Source organism: Dermacentor albipictus, chromosome 1, assembly GCF_038994185.2.
Source record: "Dermacentor albipictus isolate Rhodes 1998 colony chromosome 1, USDA_Dalb.pri_finalv2, whole genome shotgun sequence".
Lineage (NCBI taxonomy): Eukaryota > Metazoa > Arthropoda > Arachnida > Ixodida > Ixodidae > Dermacentor > Dermacentor albipictus.
Window position 1 is genome coordinate 406,605,923 of NC_091821.1, and position 17,774 is coordinate 406,623,696.

A 17,774-nucleotide genomic window follows, 5' to 3' on the forward strand; every position below is an offset into this window, starting at 1 on the left:
TTGTGCCACAGAACGCTACCGACAACCTGCACGTCCTCAACAGGCAAGCACTCTCCGTGTATCTAGAAAACACCGTGCCAAATGAGATCAAGGATGTTAGGATAAATACTAGGCGAAACATCCTGGCAATCGATGTGATGAACCCGAGTGCACTGACCATACTACAACATGTGACGCAGCTGGGAAACATCAAGGTCCGATCCATCGTGCCAACGAATGGTGCCACAATAACAGGAGTCATATATGACATTGACAATGAAATATCTAATGCAGACCTGCCAATTCTTATAAAACCAGCAAGCGAACACAACGTGATTGTGCATGTTGGTCGCCTCGGCAACACACGTCGTGTGAGGATAACCTTCAAAGGCGACTGCCTTCCACCCTACGTGAAGGTCGGCCACTTTCGCCACCAGGTTCGACCATTCATTCCAAAACCAATGCAATGCTTCAATTGTCAGAAGATTGGACATGTGAAGGGTGTTTGCAGAAATTCGGCCGTGTGCCCTCGATGTGCCGAACCCCACTCAGAAGACAACTGCAGCGCAACCACGTTCAAGTGTCCTAACTGTCAAGGTGATCACTGCGCCTCTTCCAAAGACTGTCCCCAGATCAAGAAAGAGATCACCATTCTTAAACAAATGGTGAGAGACAACTCTACCCACAAAGAGGCCGCTGTGAAAGTACGGCGAAGACGACGTCACCGACGAAGGTCTTCACGGCGGAAAACATCAAGCTTTCAGGAAAAGTCCCCTCGTCAAGCATCATCATCAGCGGACGTTTCCAGCACCCCGAACACCAATGTTGGAAGGGAGCAAACTGCCAGATCTCTGTCCACAAAGGAATGGCCGCCACTTCCGCGTACACGACTGCCAGAAGAGCCGCAGAAGAAGCCGCCCCCAGTACAGCAGGGTGCTGTATCCGAGGAGTCGCGGCAAACAGATGAGCAAGTGATAGCACTTATTAGGCCTTTAATGAATGCCATTCGCGTGCTGCTAAGCAACATGCACACACCGTCTGCCAGAAGTGCGCTTCAAGTACTGGACGCTCTGAGTCCGGTGCTTGCAACCCTTGAGTAGATCATGGCTCCACAGCCACGGTCTTTTAGGGAAGAGGTCCGACAAGCAGCTATTTTTCAGTGGAATGCCCGCGGACTCAGAGCGCGCCTTTCGGATTTCCGTCGCTTCGTGTTCGCCAATATGTTTCCCATTATCGTCATTTGCGAGCCGAACTTATCGAACAAAATCAGGCTTTCCGGATATGAATCATTTATGTCGTCAGCTGTTTATGAAAACAGTAAGGTATTGGTGTTTATTCGCCGTGACCTCACCTACACTCATCAGCCTGTACCACCTAATGACAGTAATCAATATATATGCCTAAACGTAAGGAAAAAGAATCTGGCCTTCACTTTTGTAGGCGCCTACCTATCTCCGTCAAGTCGATTTGATTACAAAAGACTACGAGACATCCTTTCGTCAACTTCCAATCCCTGGGTCATCACTGGAGATTTCAACGCCCATCATACACTCTGGGGAAGTCCGATCATCAACGCAAGAGGCAGAGCTCTGGTATCTTTCGCCTCCAGTAATGAACTTTGGCTGCTGAATGATGGAAGTCCTACGTTCTTACGTGGCTCCACGTACAGCAGCTGTCTTGACTTGGCTTTCGTCTCACGAAGCCTAGTCAGACGTGCAGGGTGGTTTGCGGACATAGAGACGCACGGAAGCGACCATATCCCCACGTACATCAAGATCAGAGGATTGGCCGCTTCCAAAATACGGGATACGATCCAAAGAGTGGACTGGCCTAAATTTCAGTCTATTATGGAAGAACACTGCGACGCCAATCCATCTTCCGACTTGGAAGAGGCAATCAAGAGCGTGGTGCAAGACACTATGCGTACTCTAACATGCTCCTCGAAACTTACTGATTTTGATGTGGAACTAGAACGACTTCGAGCAATCCGACGACGTGCTGAACGAAGATACCGACGTACGAAAACAATGGACGATCTACGGACCGCCAGGCGCACGCAAAAGAAGATACAGCGGCGGTTAGACAAGCTCGAATCGCAACGTTGGGCTGCCTTCTGTGAGTCGCTAGATCCACGCAAGCCTTTATCGCAACTATGGAGAACGGTGCGCGGACTGCGGACACTTCCCGTACAGCGATTCCCATTCAAGGCACTTGCCCTCTCTCAAAAGAGATCGGAGATTGACGTGGCAGAGGATTTCTGCGCCAGATTATCCGGCCAACTCACAGCTACCAACATTCCATCGCCTTCGAGCAGCTGTCCGCCACCACGTGATCACCGGTTGGATCTACCATTCTCGAACCACGAACTTAAGGCAGCATTAGCTTTGTGTAGCCGCACATCAGCGCCAGGACCTGACGGAATTTCCTACCGAGCTCTGTGTCACCTGGGGGAGCGAGCGAGAGGGGTTCTTCTTGGGGTGTACAATGAATCTTGGAGGAATGGCACGCTACCAACAACCTGGAAGACAAGTCGCCTTGTTCCACTGCTGAAGCCTGGCAAGTCGCCGTTGGAGCTCTCATCATATCGCCCTATCGCTTTGGCGAGCTGTGTGGGCAAAGTAATGGAGAGGATGGTCCTAGGACGCCTGGAGTGGTACCTGGAGTACCACAACACCTACCCAGATGCCATGGCGGGCTTCCGACGCGGTCGATCATCGATCGATAACGTCGTCGACCTGGTGACCTACATTCAACATGAGAAACGCCGTAAGCGTCTCTGCGCATCCTTATTCCTCGACGTTAAAGGGGCGTATGACACCGTTACGCATGAAGCCATCCTCTCTGCTCTCGCAGAGGTAGGAGTGGGTGGTCGGATGTTTCAATGGATACGGAGCTATCTATCCATGAGATCCTTCTTTGTAAGCACCGAGGAAGGCCATACTTCTCTACATTATAGCTACCGCGGCGTCCCCCAGGGCGGTGTACTTAGCCCCGTATTATTTAATCTAACACTAATTGCTCTCCTTGAGCACGTGCCAGCCACAGTCAGGCTATCAATGTACGCGGATGACATCTGCATATGGACATCTGCAGTAACACGCCTACAGCTGCGAGCCAGAATCCAGAAAGCCGCGACACAAACTGCTATCTACCTCCGTAATCGAGGCCTGGAAATTTCTTCCGAGAAATGCGCTTCTAGTGCCATTTACGCGCAAACCCATGGCAAACTACAATGTAACGATAGATGGCCACATAATACGGCGGGTCCGATCGTACAAGTTTCTAGGTGTCATAATCGACAGGGACTTGTCATGGAGTCCGCACATATCTTACGTGAAAAAACGGTTGACAGGAATCTGCCACCTGTTCAAGTTTTTCGCTGGCAAGACCTGGGGAATGTCGCCTAGTGCTAGTTACAACTGTACAGGGTGCTTTTTCTGGGATTTCTGCGATACAGCTTGCCAGCGATAAACAACACAGGCAAAACGAATCTACGCACAATACAAAGTCTTCAGGGTCAAGTGCTCCGGATCTGTCTAGGCCTGCCTCAGAGTGCTTCAACAGTGGCTACGATAGCAATTGCTAGAGACCACCTTGTCAAGACCCACATAGAAATTGAAGTACTCAGGACCCATATAAGGCATCTAGCCAGGACTCCTCGTCACCATTTAGCCTCTCTACCAGCGGACAGGCCACACACATCTTTCAGCCAAACGATAACTGCATATGATGAATCATTGCCAGCTTGTTTCACTCCGGCTGCGAGACCTTCGATCCCTCCATGGTGCCTCGCTCAGCCAAAAATCAACCTCGCAATACCTGGTATCTCGAAAAAAGCTGATCTGTCATCACCAGCCCTTAGACAGCTCACGCTACTATATTTGTACGAGAACTACCGTGACTCTACGCATATTTACACTGATGGATCTGTCCTTCCAAGCAGCTCCGCGGCGGCAGTCGTCATACCAGCGAAAGCTACAACAATCAAATTTAAGACGACCCACGCGACAACATCGACGGCAGCAGAGCTCGCAGCGCTCTTTACTGCTCTTCATCACATTGGTGATGAACCGCCACACAAATGGACAATATTCTGCGATTCGAAGGCGGCACTGCAGTCTCTACTGTCACCTTTACGACGCGGACCGCACGAACAACTAATTTTCCATATTACAGAGACATTACACCATATAAGTGTTGCAGGCCACGAAATAACCTTTCAGTGGCTTCCAAGTCACTGCGGGATTATCGGCAATGAACGGGCGGATCACGCTGCCCGCTCAGCCCATACTGAGGAGCGCTATGTCCCAATTCCTCTTTCTAGAACTGACGCAGCACGGAAGCTCCGCCTACTTGCTCGGCAGTGCACCGCGTCGCAATGGAATGAGCCACATTTAAGAAATCCGCGACTGTACTCACTTGATCCAACATTAAGTCTTCGAGCGCCATCACAGCTTCGCCGTAGAGACGCCACGCTTTTATATCGACTTTGGTTGGGCGTTGCCTTCACTAAAGCCTATATGCCTTCCGCATAGGGATGGCCGACACCCCAACCTGTGACCACTGCGGCCATGAAGAATCAATTGGCCATATTTTGTGCACCTGCCCGCAGTACAGTCCACAGAGGGCATGCCTTAGCCACGAACTTGACCAACTGGACGACCAACCGCTGTCCGAAAAAAGAATTCTGCAACATCGAAAGGACCTACCGTCACAGAAGAAGGCCGTGCAAGCGCTTTTGCGCTTCTTGCGATCTACCGGCCTGTGTGAACGACTTTAACTGGAACGCCTTTTGTGTGTGTGTCTCCATGTGTGCGCGTTCGTTTTTTTATGTTTTTTTTGCCTTTTCCTCTCTGTCATCTTTCTAACCCCTATCCCCCATCCCCAGTGTAGGGTAGCAAACCGGAGACTCATATCTGGTGAACCTCCCTGCCTTTCCTCTTCATTCTCTCTCTCTCTCTCTCTGCTCAAACATTTTCAACGTGTTCTGAAGATTTATTCACGTGCATGGACGTTTATCTTAGTAAGTCATTGAAAAGAAGTCATTACCATGTCAGTCTTTAAGTATATGATACGTATAGAAATGCTGTCACTTTCACGGTTAGGATACACGAGAAGTGGCGGTGTCTGTATCCTGGTACCGATGTGAGTCGGTCTAGCAGAGTGTCAAGAAATCGGCCCGCGGTCCCTTAATCACTCTATTACAAGCTCATTAAAAAGGGCAGACGAAGAGCAGAATGTTATTTGTACCGGCCTGTATAGCAGAAAGCCTAGAACGACGTTGTTCACGCCAATATTACTAGATCCAAATAACATCGACTGACGCTTACTACCGATATGCCGCAATGTGAACAAAAAAAAAATTGTCAAGGCCGAAAAGTAAGGCGAACACACCAAACAAAAGCACCTGTTCGCAGGTGCTACCATACACGATCATTCTATAGAAGCAAATAACGAAAGCGCATGTTCGACTCAGCTATGAATGTTGCGTCAATAATGCTGTCTTGGCAGCAGTGACTTGACGAATACGTTCGGTGGTAGTTTGCATTCTATATCTACTCGCAAAAAGAGATTCTCTCCTCTATTTTTCTTTTAATGTGCGTGACGCCGGCTAACAGTTCATGTCATGCATTATGTTTGGTGACAGACTACGTAGAACCTTGAACTCGACCTGGGGCCGCTAAATATCCGCTCGACCCGCCGTAGTCGCTCAGTGGCTTTGGCCTTGTGCCGCTAATTAAGCACGAGGTCGCGGGATCGAATGCTGGCGCAGCGGCAGCATTTCGATGAGGGTGAAATGCATAAACCGTGCTGTACATTAGGTGCACGTTAAAGAACCCCAGGTGCTTGCGCAGGCCTGCTTTACGCCATTTATAAAACTGAACTTTATTGATGTGACAAATAACGAACGATGTTTACATGATAGCTTTGCAAGCGCTGTGCTCCTGACGTTACTTTCATACCACAGGAGCAATGAGGTGATGATGGTGGTCTGGGCACATTTCCATGCTCGGGCGCTGGCCGGTGGCGTGCCCCTATTAGAGTGGTATGGGCACCTTGATGTCGCTCGAAGGATCTCGCGACTCGCCACACGAGGTGCAGCTGCACGCGGTCGGGTTCTGGTAGTCCTTCTGGATGCGGTGGGTTTTCTGGTCTTTCTCGCACGTTAGCGTCACTTTTCTTGGCACAGATTTCGTGATGGTGCAACAACTGCACCTCGACGTGAAGTTGTTGGTCTCTGCAAAAGAAACAATGAAACAGACAGCGCGACTTGACTTCCAAGCTGTTCAGCAACGCTTCGTATGAAAGAGTAATAGAACCAGCTGGTGTCATTAGGTGGTTCCTGCAAGCTCAGATCGGCCGTACGGGAGCGTGGCTGAGTCCCAGATTAGTCTGACTGACGTCAAAAGTTAATCGTGTACCGCTTAACCTTCCTGGACATGGCGTATGCCACGAAGTGTGCTCTTATCATGGTGGCTATAAATTCTCCACACTACATGTCCATGGCTCTACTCCCTCAGTCGTTGTCTAAGTAACCTGTATAAATTTTGGAACGTGAAGTTCTACTGCGTATTTCTGGATACCGCCAAGCAAAATAAAGCTATAGTAAGTGTCCCTAAAAATGAAAAAAAAAACATGTTCAAGTAACTTTCCTTTGACAACTATATAAGAGGACAGAACCTTTTGTATTATTATTATTATTATTATTATTATTATTATTATTATTATTATTATTATTATTATTATTATTCGTCTTGAAAACATACATACATTTGACAAGAAAGAGAAAGCGAGGAGCAGGCTGGCAACTGCCACCGGAAGGGGCACAACACCTGCCTACTCTTCAGAAAGGAAGTGACAGCAACACAGAAATGGTAGATAGGCAGGAGGGGAGGAAAGAGGAAAGAAAGAGCAACAGCACAAATCTAAAAGAATAAAGTATAACACACAGCACAGATCACACAGAGTAGGGCCGGTCACAGAAAGTCAAGCTACTGCAAAATGTTAAATAGAAGAAATGGTGTCTGAGCTACAAATGTGAACCTAAGTTAGTTAATTCTAGAAAAGTAACGAACTTATGTTCACGTTTTGTAGAGCACGCCGAAATAAGACACGGTGCCACATCAACTAGAGTTCCTAATTAATTATTAAGGACTTAAATAATCATGATGCTGAAACTATGCAGACTTGATGGCCAAAATCGTGAGGGTGTGTTCTTTCAGGGGGGTTGGGAATTTGGAAAACTTTCTTTTCAGCAGAGGAGAGGCGAAGACCCACCATAGAAAACATTCATGCTTCCGCTCATAGGTGGTGCATAGGTTATCTGACCCTCGCAAATTGGTCAGATTGGCACCCGAAACTTGAATTAAAATTTAGTAATTGTCGTGAGTGAAAAAATATGTACATTCAACAGTTTATGAAGCTTTTAGTGTAGAAATCGAAGCGCTAGCAATCACACATGCAATCATCCGGGGCACTCGCTCGTGATCAGCCGGTTAGAACGTCAGCACTTCACAAGAGGCGGCCGAAGCATCATTGTGTAAGGAAGTGGGAGTTGCGGGTGAACAGGAAGCAAAAAAGGCCACCAAGGCTTGAACGCAGTTACAGCGAAACTGCAATGACGACGGGTCAATCGCGGACGCGTCAACTTACCCGGATTGTAAACAGTGCTCGAAGTGCATTGTCCACGACATTCAGCCAGACCTGGTATGACGTCGTTGTTTGAACAGAAGCCGTGGTTTGGGTCGTTCAGGAAGAAGTACTGCACCGTCTGTTGTTCTTTTAGAATGCGAGGCGCACAGGGACCTGCGTCAAAAAGAGCACCTATCGTTAATGAGATATCTTATGTGCTCTATGGTAGAATGGTACTCGCGCACTAGTGCACTTTTTCAAATGCACCGGCCCGAGTGACGTCTGTACTGTAGTTCTATTCATCTTCTAGCGTGCGTGGTGTGCTCTCTCTCCCTCCCTCTCTCTCTGTCTGTCTGTCGTCTGTCTCTCTCTCTTTCTCCATTTCCCCTTTTTCTTACCCATAGAGTGGGGTAGCAAACCGGATGCTCGTCTGGTTGACCTCCCTGCTTTGCCTCTCCTTGCCATCCCTCTCTCCCCTCCCTCCCTCCCTTGTGCTTATGCCTGTACTGACCAACACTGCAGAGTCTCGTAAAGAGGCGGCAGCATATGTAAACACACAAACAAACAAACAAACAAACAAACAAACAAACAAACAAACAAACAAAAAGCGAACTAACAAAATGGAAAATAAAAAGGCTAAACATTTTTCTCGTCTTTTGTGAGCGGGAGGTAAAACTTATGAGAGCTTGCATTTAGAAAAAAAGCACCCCACTCCGCCTGCCAGAGAAAGCAAAGAGAAAGGACAGATCACCTGGTATAACTTGGCACTTCTGGCAGCATCCGGTCTCGTCGCGCACGATGCTGTTCTGCAAAGTTACAAGCCGATATTTTCAATGGTTCACGCCAACAACTCCTTCAGCGTGTGAGGAAAATTATTCTGTGAAGTGCGCTTACTCTTGGACAATTGGACGGCAGCGGCGGGCACGGCCTGAGCCTGTACTTCATTTCCACGGCACCACGGTCATCGCGCACGCATTTTACTTCGAAGCATGGCCTGACATTGGACACCCACGTCTCGCCGACCTGGATGAGGCAGATGGGGCACGGCATCAAACAAGGCGCAAGCAGTGGGAATGCGAAGGGAACGGTCAACTGTGTAATTTAACGGAAAGTGGGCACCTACCTCGAAGGTAGTACAAGCTACAAAAGAAATACACACGGATTCCCCTGAAACAAAGCAATGCTGGTGGAAATAAACTCGTCATATATAGACCAGGGAGCGAACCCAGCACCACCACCTCTCTGGGGCGCTCGTCCTGCCGTATGGGCCAACCACGGGTTCGGCAGTTAGCAGCGCGAGGGCGAATTAAGAACTCGAAGCAATTCTCGCGAAAGATGTGTGTATTTTCCTCCCATATTCGTGACGCGTTTATACGGATGGCAACTATATCTCTTCCATGAAGTACCTGGAGTTCCGGGTTGCATGTACTGTACACGCGGATATATACTAGGATATATAAAAAAAATTTTTATCGCTTTCGCTCTACATCCATTTCATACCATCCATTCCTCTGCTCAATAGATGCGAATGGAGGCAAACATCTGCTATCACAACGAGTATGCTTTCACATCGCCGTTCGGGTAGTCGGAGTCATGAACGTTCAAGGAAGCGTACTTATATCTGTACTGATATAATTGTTTTCTTTTCACAGGCTGCCATTGTTTGAAGTCTCGTAGCCGCCATATTGACACACACACTTCTGATTGGCAAAGGTTGCTCGCTTTTGCTTGTGACCGAATAGAAAAAAGTCACCAGCAACGTTTGAACACGTAGAAGCAGTATACCGTGTGCGAGTTCAGATCTGTATAACGGCTATATCTGGCCAATGTTGTGATCGGGCGTTTGCCCCGCGAAACCAGTCGCTCAAAAAGAACGCGGCAATGGTAAACGAGCCAACGCCCTCGTCAGAGACGGTTCCAACTGCGGTGATTCATGGCAACCAGTTGGGCACCGTCAAACGGGCTTGGGCATTTTGCAAAGGGACATTCCTTCAAACGATCTCGTGGTGCCTTTCTCTCCCGTCGGTGGCCTGAGTGCCTTTGTCTTTTCCCTTCCATCTCGGGGCAACTAAGAAAAGAGCGGACCGGATGTAGACACCCTTTTGGAATACCACCGGGCCCAAACAGCCACGTCCGTGTCGAAAACGGGGCCACTGTGTGTTTTCATATTTCCCCTGTTCTTGCACAGTGACGTGCATGTGTTTTGCACCAAGCTCTCCTCGGAGGAAAGAGGCTGCAAACGTCCGATTTGGCTGAGGCTTATGTCGCCCATCTCCTGAGACTGGACTGGGGGAAGGTGACTTAACCAGGACAACGGAGGAGTTAAATGGCGAGACGGACGCATGCTCTTGTGCAAAATGTAAAATATATACTTGTGTTTTAAAACGACCTGAGTGTCAGGCCAAGGCCAATGACCCTTACTCCACCATGATGCCTGAACTTGCCACGTCTTCGGACACCCGGTTGCAACACTGGCATCTGCCGTTTTTCGCAAAACAATAAAGATCTCAGCACGTGCGGCTGGCTTCAAATTCCGCGATAGCTACACACTGACATCGTAATTTTGAATAAAGGACCAGTACACGCGAATTCCTCCTGTCAGTCGGCTGATATGCGAGTATTCAATTCAGCATACATAGTGACTGATCTACTCCGGAAAAAAAAGCTAAACTTGAGATTGTGCGAGGGCCTACTCCAGTGCGATATTGCTCTGTCCCCAGAACGCTCTAGGGAGGCGCCTTACACTTGCTCCGTCCTAGGAGCAACTATATATATATATATATATATATGTTGTTTGCTCGAGTCACTTTGCGTGCATTTGCGGGCTTCTTTCACGCTCGGAGAAACACTCTTATGTAGCACGTATTGAGCAACAGAAAGCTGTATTGGGAGCTTTTCATGTTGCTCCACAATTTTCTCATTGACACTTTTCATCTAATTATGCTGTATTAAAGGTTGATTAATTAAGACAAATGATGTAATTAGGCGGACTGCAAAAAATAATCTGAGTATCCCCAAGCGACGGCAAACAACATTACTGTGGTTCTGTCCAGTTACGTGGTATTTGCATGTTTTTTTTTTTAATCTTGGGGCGCGATATTTGGGACACCCTGTATATATAAACACACAGATCCGTACGATACACACGTCGCAAAAGTATTAACCATTCCATGCAGAACAGTGGGATTATCCTACCAAAGCGAGCATGTTTCGCATTACGTAGAAATCAACTGGAGTTTAGTCCGCATAAATTTTTTTAACTGTTGTGCATGTAAAGAGGCGGAGGTCCCACTTGAGAAGTAAACACACGTTGCTTCCACTTACGGCACGTTTCGAAGGACTGGCTACTAGTCCTCACCTGGTACAGTTTTCCGCCTTCATCACAGTACTCGCGCACGCAGTGTCCACAACAATCTCCGGAGCCTGGAGCAGGTTCTACGAACTTTTCACTCTGAAAAAGAATAGAACAAAGAGCAAAGAAGAAAAGAAAGAAAGAAGTATTGTTGTCTCCAAATGATTCACTCCAAGTTTTTGGGCACGTAGCGCAACATGTGCGGCTGCCGTTCGAATAAGAGGCTGCGAAGTACAATGATGAGCTGAAGTTGGAAATATTGTGCTTCGACTTCTCTGAAATTTTTCGATCTTCGTTAAATATGCTAAATATTTTGAGAGCCTAAATAAGAATCTGCTATACCAACAAACAGTGCGATTTAACTCTTTAAAATACAACACATTTTATTCGAATCAGTTAAGCAAGTGCAGCCAGTGAGACATTGGTAACACACATTCTACGCTCGTTTGAACGAATAGCAATACGCTATCCGCTCGAACGGTATCGGAAAGAGCAAACTTAACAGATACAGTTTCCTGTTAAATAGCGGAGTTAAGTGCACAAATAGCACTGTTTGCTGTTGCATATTGCAATGTTGCATTTATTCTATTCATTGTATACTTGTGGTGCTTTGTACGACTTAAACTCTTTCTGAACAACCTGATGCTGTCCATCGCATAGTCCTCTTTCTCGAATGCGCGCATTAACACAGGATCTCGCACTCAATGTTTGTTCATGAGACCTCCTCCTGCATTCGTGTCTTCCTTAATTTCCTTCAGATTTATGATTTAAAGAAACTGAACCGAATCGAGAATAGCCGCGAGTAGAACGAGAGTGATTTTACGCACCGAGTGGCAGGTGTTGTTGCAGATCTGCGTGAGCACCACCTTGACGGCCTCGCCGGTGGTGGGCGACCTTTCGCAGCGGTACGAGCGGCACTTGCCGTCCGCGGGCTCCGACCAGGCGTCTCCGATGGCCCGCGTCTGGCCGCCGCCCCGGCATGCAGTGCGCCACTCCTCCGGGCAGCACACGCCAAAGTTGCCCGAAGACGCCGAGTACTCGTAGTCCTGTGCGAGGACGGGGCATGTTGCCGCCGATTAAAAAAAATTAATTACGGGGTTTGACGCTCCAAAACAACTGTCTGATTACGTGGAACGTCGTAGTGGAGGACTCCGGAAATTTCGACCACCTGGTGTTTCTTTAACGTGCGCCTAAATCTAAGTACACGGGTGTTTTCGCATTTCGCCCTCATCGGAACGCGGCCGCCGTGGCCGGGATTCGATCCCGCGACCTGGTGCTCAGCTGAACAACCACGGCGGGTTGCCGCCGATTATGAGTGCTTGCACGCAAAGAATGGCTCCATTGTTTTTTTAACTAGACTAATCCATAACCTGCGATACTTGTGTCTGGACGCCTTTCATTTGCTTCGCGCAATGCGGAAAAAAAAAGAACTTATTAACCTCCCTGCCTTTCGTCTCTCTCTCGGTTGCGAATTTCAGCTGCCTCAATCTATTTTAGCAATGTCGCAACGACGACTTTTCAATGACGTAAACGCATAGGCTATACAAAGGTCGTCCCTCTAGCAGTTACAGTAATGTTAGGATATTTCACAGACAATAATGAAAACGTAAGGTACTTTAGAACAGCGCACACCTTCGTCGGCAGCTTAAACCCGGTGTCTTTGCTGCATCGAAAGTCACTCCACCGACGCTATCGACCTACATTATTCTAAAGTCGGCTGCAACCTGCAAGTGCATAACGAGTGCTCGGAGCTCCAGCATGAAATTCTGTAGCGTTTAATACGACGGTTGAAACAAGGACTGCGCTGACCTCGCTGTCTTTCTTATGGCTAGGGCACACTTCGACTCTGCAGCTGTACTGGTACTGATGGAAGTGTTGAGTGCAGGTGCAGTTGGTGCACAATCCGTCCGTCCAGCTTGAGTCCACCTGCACATTGGAAACCATGAACAAAAGTTCACGAGCACTTGTGATTTTATAAGCAGGCCGGACCAGCATTGTGCTTGCCACCGATCTGGTGAAAAACACTACGCGTTTGTCGCCAGCGTATACTTTGACCCGTCATGCCGGTTCGAGGAACTGTTGCAGATGTAGCACACAGTTACTGTTTTTAAACTACATGTGTGATATGCAGCACCATCGCAAGCCGACATGATGGGCACATGAATTTGCGCATTCGCAAAAAAAAAGAAAGAAAGAAAGAAAAGGAAAGTAACCGCAAGCATGAAGCACACTAATAAATTTGCCTAACGCCAGGCAGCCGCCAGCAAGGACGAGTACTCACAGGATACATCTTTTGATAGCGCTGCTCGGGATGTAGTTGAATCTGCATGCCGTTGACAACCTTGTAGCGGTGAATGTAAGCGCATTTATTCTTGGGCACTGCAAAGAATAGAGGATAATGTGGAGAGCATGAGGCTTGTTATGCAGCCTGAGTTGCTATGGTGCGTTCGAAAAACGACAACACGCGTTTTAACTCTATATTTTTACGTTGCAAAAGTCCCGTATAAAGATGCACTTACAATGTTTACAAGAGAGACAACGATGCATAAACAAGATGGCTGCCGAGACCGATTCCACCTCTACACGTCAAATCATCATCTTCTGACTGGCGCCACTGTTGGTTGCACTGTAATGTAACCCCCACAAAGTAAGGCTTCAGCCGGGACACATGCACGACGTCCGTGGGGACACGCGAGTCCAGCGGAGCGATCTCGCAGTTGACATCGCCAAACTGACGCAATATCATGTAGGGCCCTGTGTACCGCGGCAGTAGCTATTCAGACAAGCCGACGTGGCGACATGGTGCCTCTAGGAGTACAACGGAGCCAGGAGAAAATCGATCGTCCCGATGTTGGCTGTCGTACCGGATCTTCTGCGCGGCCTGAGACTCAGTGAGCCAGAAGCCGGGAATCTGGGGTGCCGTGCAAACCAGGGCGAACACGCATTGAGCGTATTCAGTGGGAGTGTTTGTCAACGAAGGAAGCAGTGTGTCAAAGGGCAAAGCAGGGTGGCGACCGAACAGAAGGTAAAAGGGTGAAAAGCCAGTGGTTTCGTGACGAGCCGAATCATAGGCGAAGGTCACGAAGGGTAACGTGCTGTCCCGATCAGTGTGGTCGTCGGAAACGTACATGGACAGCATTTCCGTCAACGTGCGATTGAGCCGCTCCGTGAGGACGTTTGTCAGCGGGTGGTAGGTGGTGGAAAGCTTGTTCTCGGCAGAACAGGAGCGAAGTAGATCTTCAACTACTGGGAACAACAAAGTGCGGCCGCGATTGGTGAGGAGCTGCCGGGTGCGCCGTGATGGACTCCAGGATGACGTCCTGTAAAAGAAAATCTGCCAACTTAGTTTCTTAGTTGCACAGATTGTGCGCAAAGCTCGCGTGATCGCGTACCGGGTCGCGTAATCAGTCACGATAATGACTCACTTATTACCAGATTTCGACGTCGAAAAAGGTTCTGAGGGCACATCAATGGGACGAAGGCGTCCAGCGGGCAGCACAGCAGGTTTTTTGCAGCGCTGACAGAGCGCACAGGCTGCAATGTAGCAGTGCACAGAGCGGTACAGGCCCGGCCAGTACAAGAGGCGCTGTACGCAGTCGTAAGTGCGCGAAACGCCGAGGTGGCCTGCAGCCGGGGCATCATGCAACTGCTCAAGAACTGAGGTCTGGAGATGGCGTGGTACAATGAGGAAAAATTCTGGTTTTCAGGGCGTAAGCTGCGACGGTAGAGAAAGTCGTCGTGGAGCACGAACATGTGCAGCGTGGGCTCCGAATGTCCAAAATTGAGACGATCTATGAGAACGCGTAAGCAGTCATCACAGTGGGGTTGTCGTGCAGATCAGAAATGACCGGAACGCAAGAGTCGGTGTCGTGCGTCAGGGCGGTCGACAGGATGACAGGAGAGGCAGTCGGCGTCCTTGTGCAAACGGCCTGGCTTGTGTAAACAATATTCTTGGAGCCGTAGCGCCCATCTACCGAATGGTCCAGTGGGGTCTTTAAAGTGAGCAGAGCCAGCACAGGGCGTGGTGACCGGTAACCACGGAAAGTGTGCGACCGTACTGGTGGCGGCGGAATTTCAAACTAACGCCAGGGACTCCCGTTCGGTGATTGAAAAATTCCTCTCGGAGGGTGACAGGGGGCGGCTAGCGTAAGCAATTACGCGCTCTCCCTTACTCTGCCATTGAACAAATACAGCCCAATTCCATGGCCACTGGCATCCATTGTTACGTTCGACCTGCGGGGGCTGACGATCTTCGTGAAAGCGACCGTCGAAACCTGCCCGGCCTGCTGCGCTGACTCGCTTTGTAAGGACGACAATGCGCCGCGTCCCCAAGCGAACGGCGCCGCGATCTCTAGACGCAGTCGGCGGACCAAGTATTATTAGTGGATTCGCCGTCACCGTTTGTTTGGAGCAGGGGAACTCCTGGAAGAAGGTGTTTTGCGGTGCCGTCTCACGGGCCTTAGAAGGCGCCAGTCAATGGACAGACGCGGCGGCCACTGTCTGCGAGGTCAACTCTGGGATCAAGAGGCGCCTGCTCAGGGAAAGGCCCGTGTCTGCGAAAACCTTCTCACCTCGGTGTGGTCAGTGAAACCTGTGCGGAAGTGAGTGTGTAAACCCTCCCCCTCAAAGGCGGCGGGTCGGCTACGATGCCTTTGGACGCTCCGAATTGGTCGAAGGTTGAACGGCTATTTTCCCTCACTGAGGGATCTAGGGAGGACAGTGTATTTAAGCAGCCGTTGCCGGCTGTTCTGTGTGCATTCTCTTTCAGTCATGCTAGACTGATGAACTGTAACGTTCTCATGTAAATACTGTATATAAATCCCATATTCCTCGCTCTCGATGAGAAAAAGTATCTCCCTTCAACAACGTCCTCAGCGTGGATGAGTTGGACGAAGGCATGGGCCAGCTACCATCTATTTCATGCCCGACCCCAATCCTTACACCATGTGAAGTTCAGTGGTGTCAGATGGATCATAATTAGCCAGCAATGGGGGAGCCGTGATCAAGCGTACGAGGGCAAAGACAGCTTTGGTTTGAGCAAGGCCCCATGTGAAAGCAACGCCCTTCTTAAGTCAGTGAGTGGACGAGGAGTTTCGGCGAAATTCTTGATAAAACGACGGAAATACGTGCATAGCCCGACAAAGCTTCTTATGTCTGCGGCGGAAGACGGAACAGGAAAGAACTGGACAGCGTGAATCTTGTCAGGCTCGGGCTGAACGGCAGCGGCACTGACGAGATGGCCAAGGGCGGTAATTTGACGACGTACAAAGTGGCACTTGGATGAGTTCGATCGCACGCCTGCGCGTCGCAAGACAGAAAGAATAGCCGATAGACGCGTTATATGACTCGTGAAAGTTGGTGAAAAGACTATGACATCGTCGAAATAACACAGCCATGTGGACCATTTATAGCTGAGAAGTATAAGGAGCTCATTATTCTTTGGAAGGTTGCCGAAGCATTACAAAGACCGAACGGCATAACCTTGAACGTTACAATATCTTACGATAGCATAGCATAGCTTACCAACAATATAGCAATTAAGAATATCTTACCGCACTATACCATTTTGAATGACATTCTTTAGAGTCTAGTCACATTTACAGCTAAATGTGTGCTGGCCGCCGCTACGTAGGAGTGGGTTTATTAAAGTTGAGCCACTAAAGGAGAGACGAATGAAACAAGAACTGAACGAGCGGAAAGTTAGCTGTCAATAAGTGAATTCAGTGTCGTTCTCAAGATCAGCCCGTGTGCGGACTACAAAACACCGACTTCGAAAATCATGACTGACATATCCAGCAGAGGTGTAAGTATCTGACAAGACCTGCCGCAAATCAGCGCGGAGTCAAACGTTGTCTTTTTCGACAGCAGTAACTTATGCGGAAGTGTTCACGCTCCCTCCTATTCTGCGTTTTACAGTAAACTGCTTTATTCGCTTACGTTATAATGATAGCTGCCGGTACGTTACTACGGGAAGGACCTACGACAAGACCGTGCAGCCTCTACGGCTACGCCGTGAACGCATCTCAAAGCTGACAGAATGAGCGTTTCAGAGGGAACATCGACGTACTGCACTTGTAGACTGTGCAGCACTCTCCTGGCGCGTTCTCCAGCTCAGTCTCAGGCGGACACGTGGGTATCTCGGGGCACTTGTTTAGGTTGCACCGCACGGACACCTTGTTGCAGCAACCCTTTTCTTCCACAAACGCCTCCAGTCCTGGGTCTAGGGTGACGGGCCACTGCAGTGCCGGACACATCTTCGGGTCGCAATCTGCGAGGGTGATAAGAAAAGGGAAGGGAACATTCACATAATGGTTTTCCTTTTATTGCGAGAGCTTATATGGACACTCCAGCCTGTTCCGTATAAGGTGTAAGGGCGGTAATACCGTCGCCGCGCGTCTTATGTTGTACGTGCGAGTGAAAGCCCGCGAGTGAAGTAGACAATCGCAGCTCATTCTAGCGCGCGCGAAGAGAAAGAGCGGAGAGCAAACGCGCCGTTTCCTGCCACGCGAAAGGCCGTTGGGGGATGGGAGGGAGAGAGGGGGGATGGGTAATTGTGCTTCGGCAGCAACTGCGCATTCCGCGCCCGGGCGCAAAGAGAAATGGCGATCGCTGCTCAATTTTGCGTGCCACATACGGAGGAAAGGAGGGAGGCAGCGCGGGAAGGAAGGAGGGCTTCGAGTCCGCCAAAAAGTGCGTTCTTTGCACGGCCGCACGCGGCACGCGGCCGTATTTTGAAAGGGATCTGCAGACGGCTCATACCGGTCGCGCGCCGTGTTCTCGCCGCTATTGCGGTGAAGCGATGGGCCGCACG

At 49.2% G+C, this 17,774-nt stretch overlaps 1 protein-coding gene across 1 annotated transcript in view; it reads right to left on the reverse strand.

Annotated features, from left to right (window-relative positions):
- Positions 1–5,840: 5,840 nt before the first annotated feature.
- Positions 5,841–17,774, reverse strand: part of LOC139054696 (hemocytin-like) — a 131,276-nt gene continuing 119,342 nt past the window's right edge. The window contains exons 64-72 of the mRNA XM_070532144.1: positions 17,031–17,231; positions 13,245–13,342; positions 12,773–12,889; positions 11,791–12,009; positions 10,970–11,062; positions 8,506–8,634; positions 8,363–8,417; positions 7,633–7,785; positions 5,841–6,217 (exon numbers count right to left, since the gene is read on the reverse strand). Coding sequence (XP_070388245.1) covers positions 6,018–6,217; positions 7,633–7,785; positions 8,363–8,417; positions 8,506–8,634; positions 10,970–11,062; positions 11,791–12,009; positions 12,773–12,889; positions 13,245–13,342; positions 17,031–17,231 — 1,265 coding nt within the window. The 3' untranslated portion in view covers positions 5,841–6,017. The remainder of the gene's footprint in view (positions 6,218–7,632; positions 7,786–8,362; positions 8,418–8,505; positions 8,635–10,969; positions 11,063–11,790; positions 12,010–12,772; positions 12,890–13,244; positions 13,343–17,030; positions 17,232–17,774) is intronic.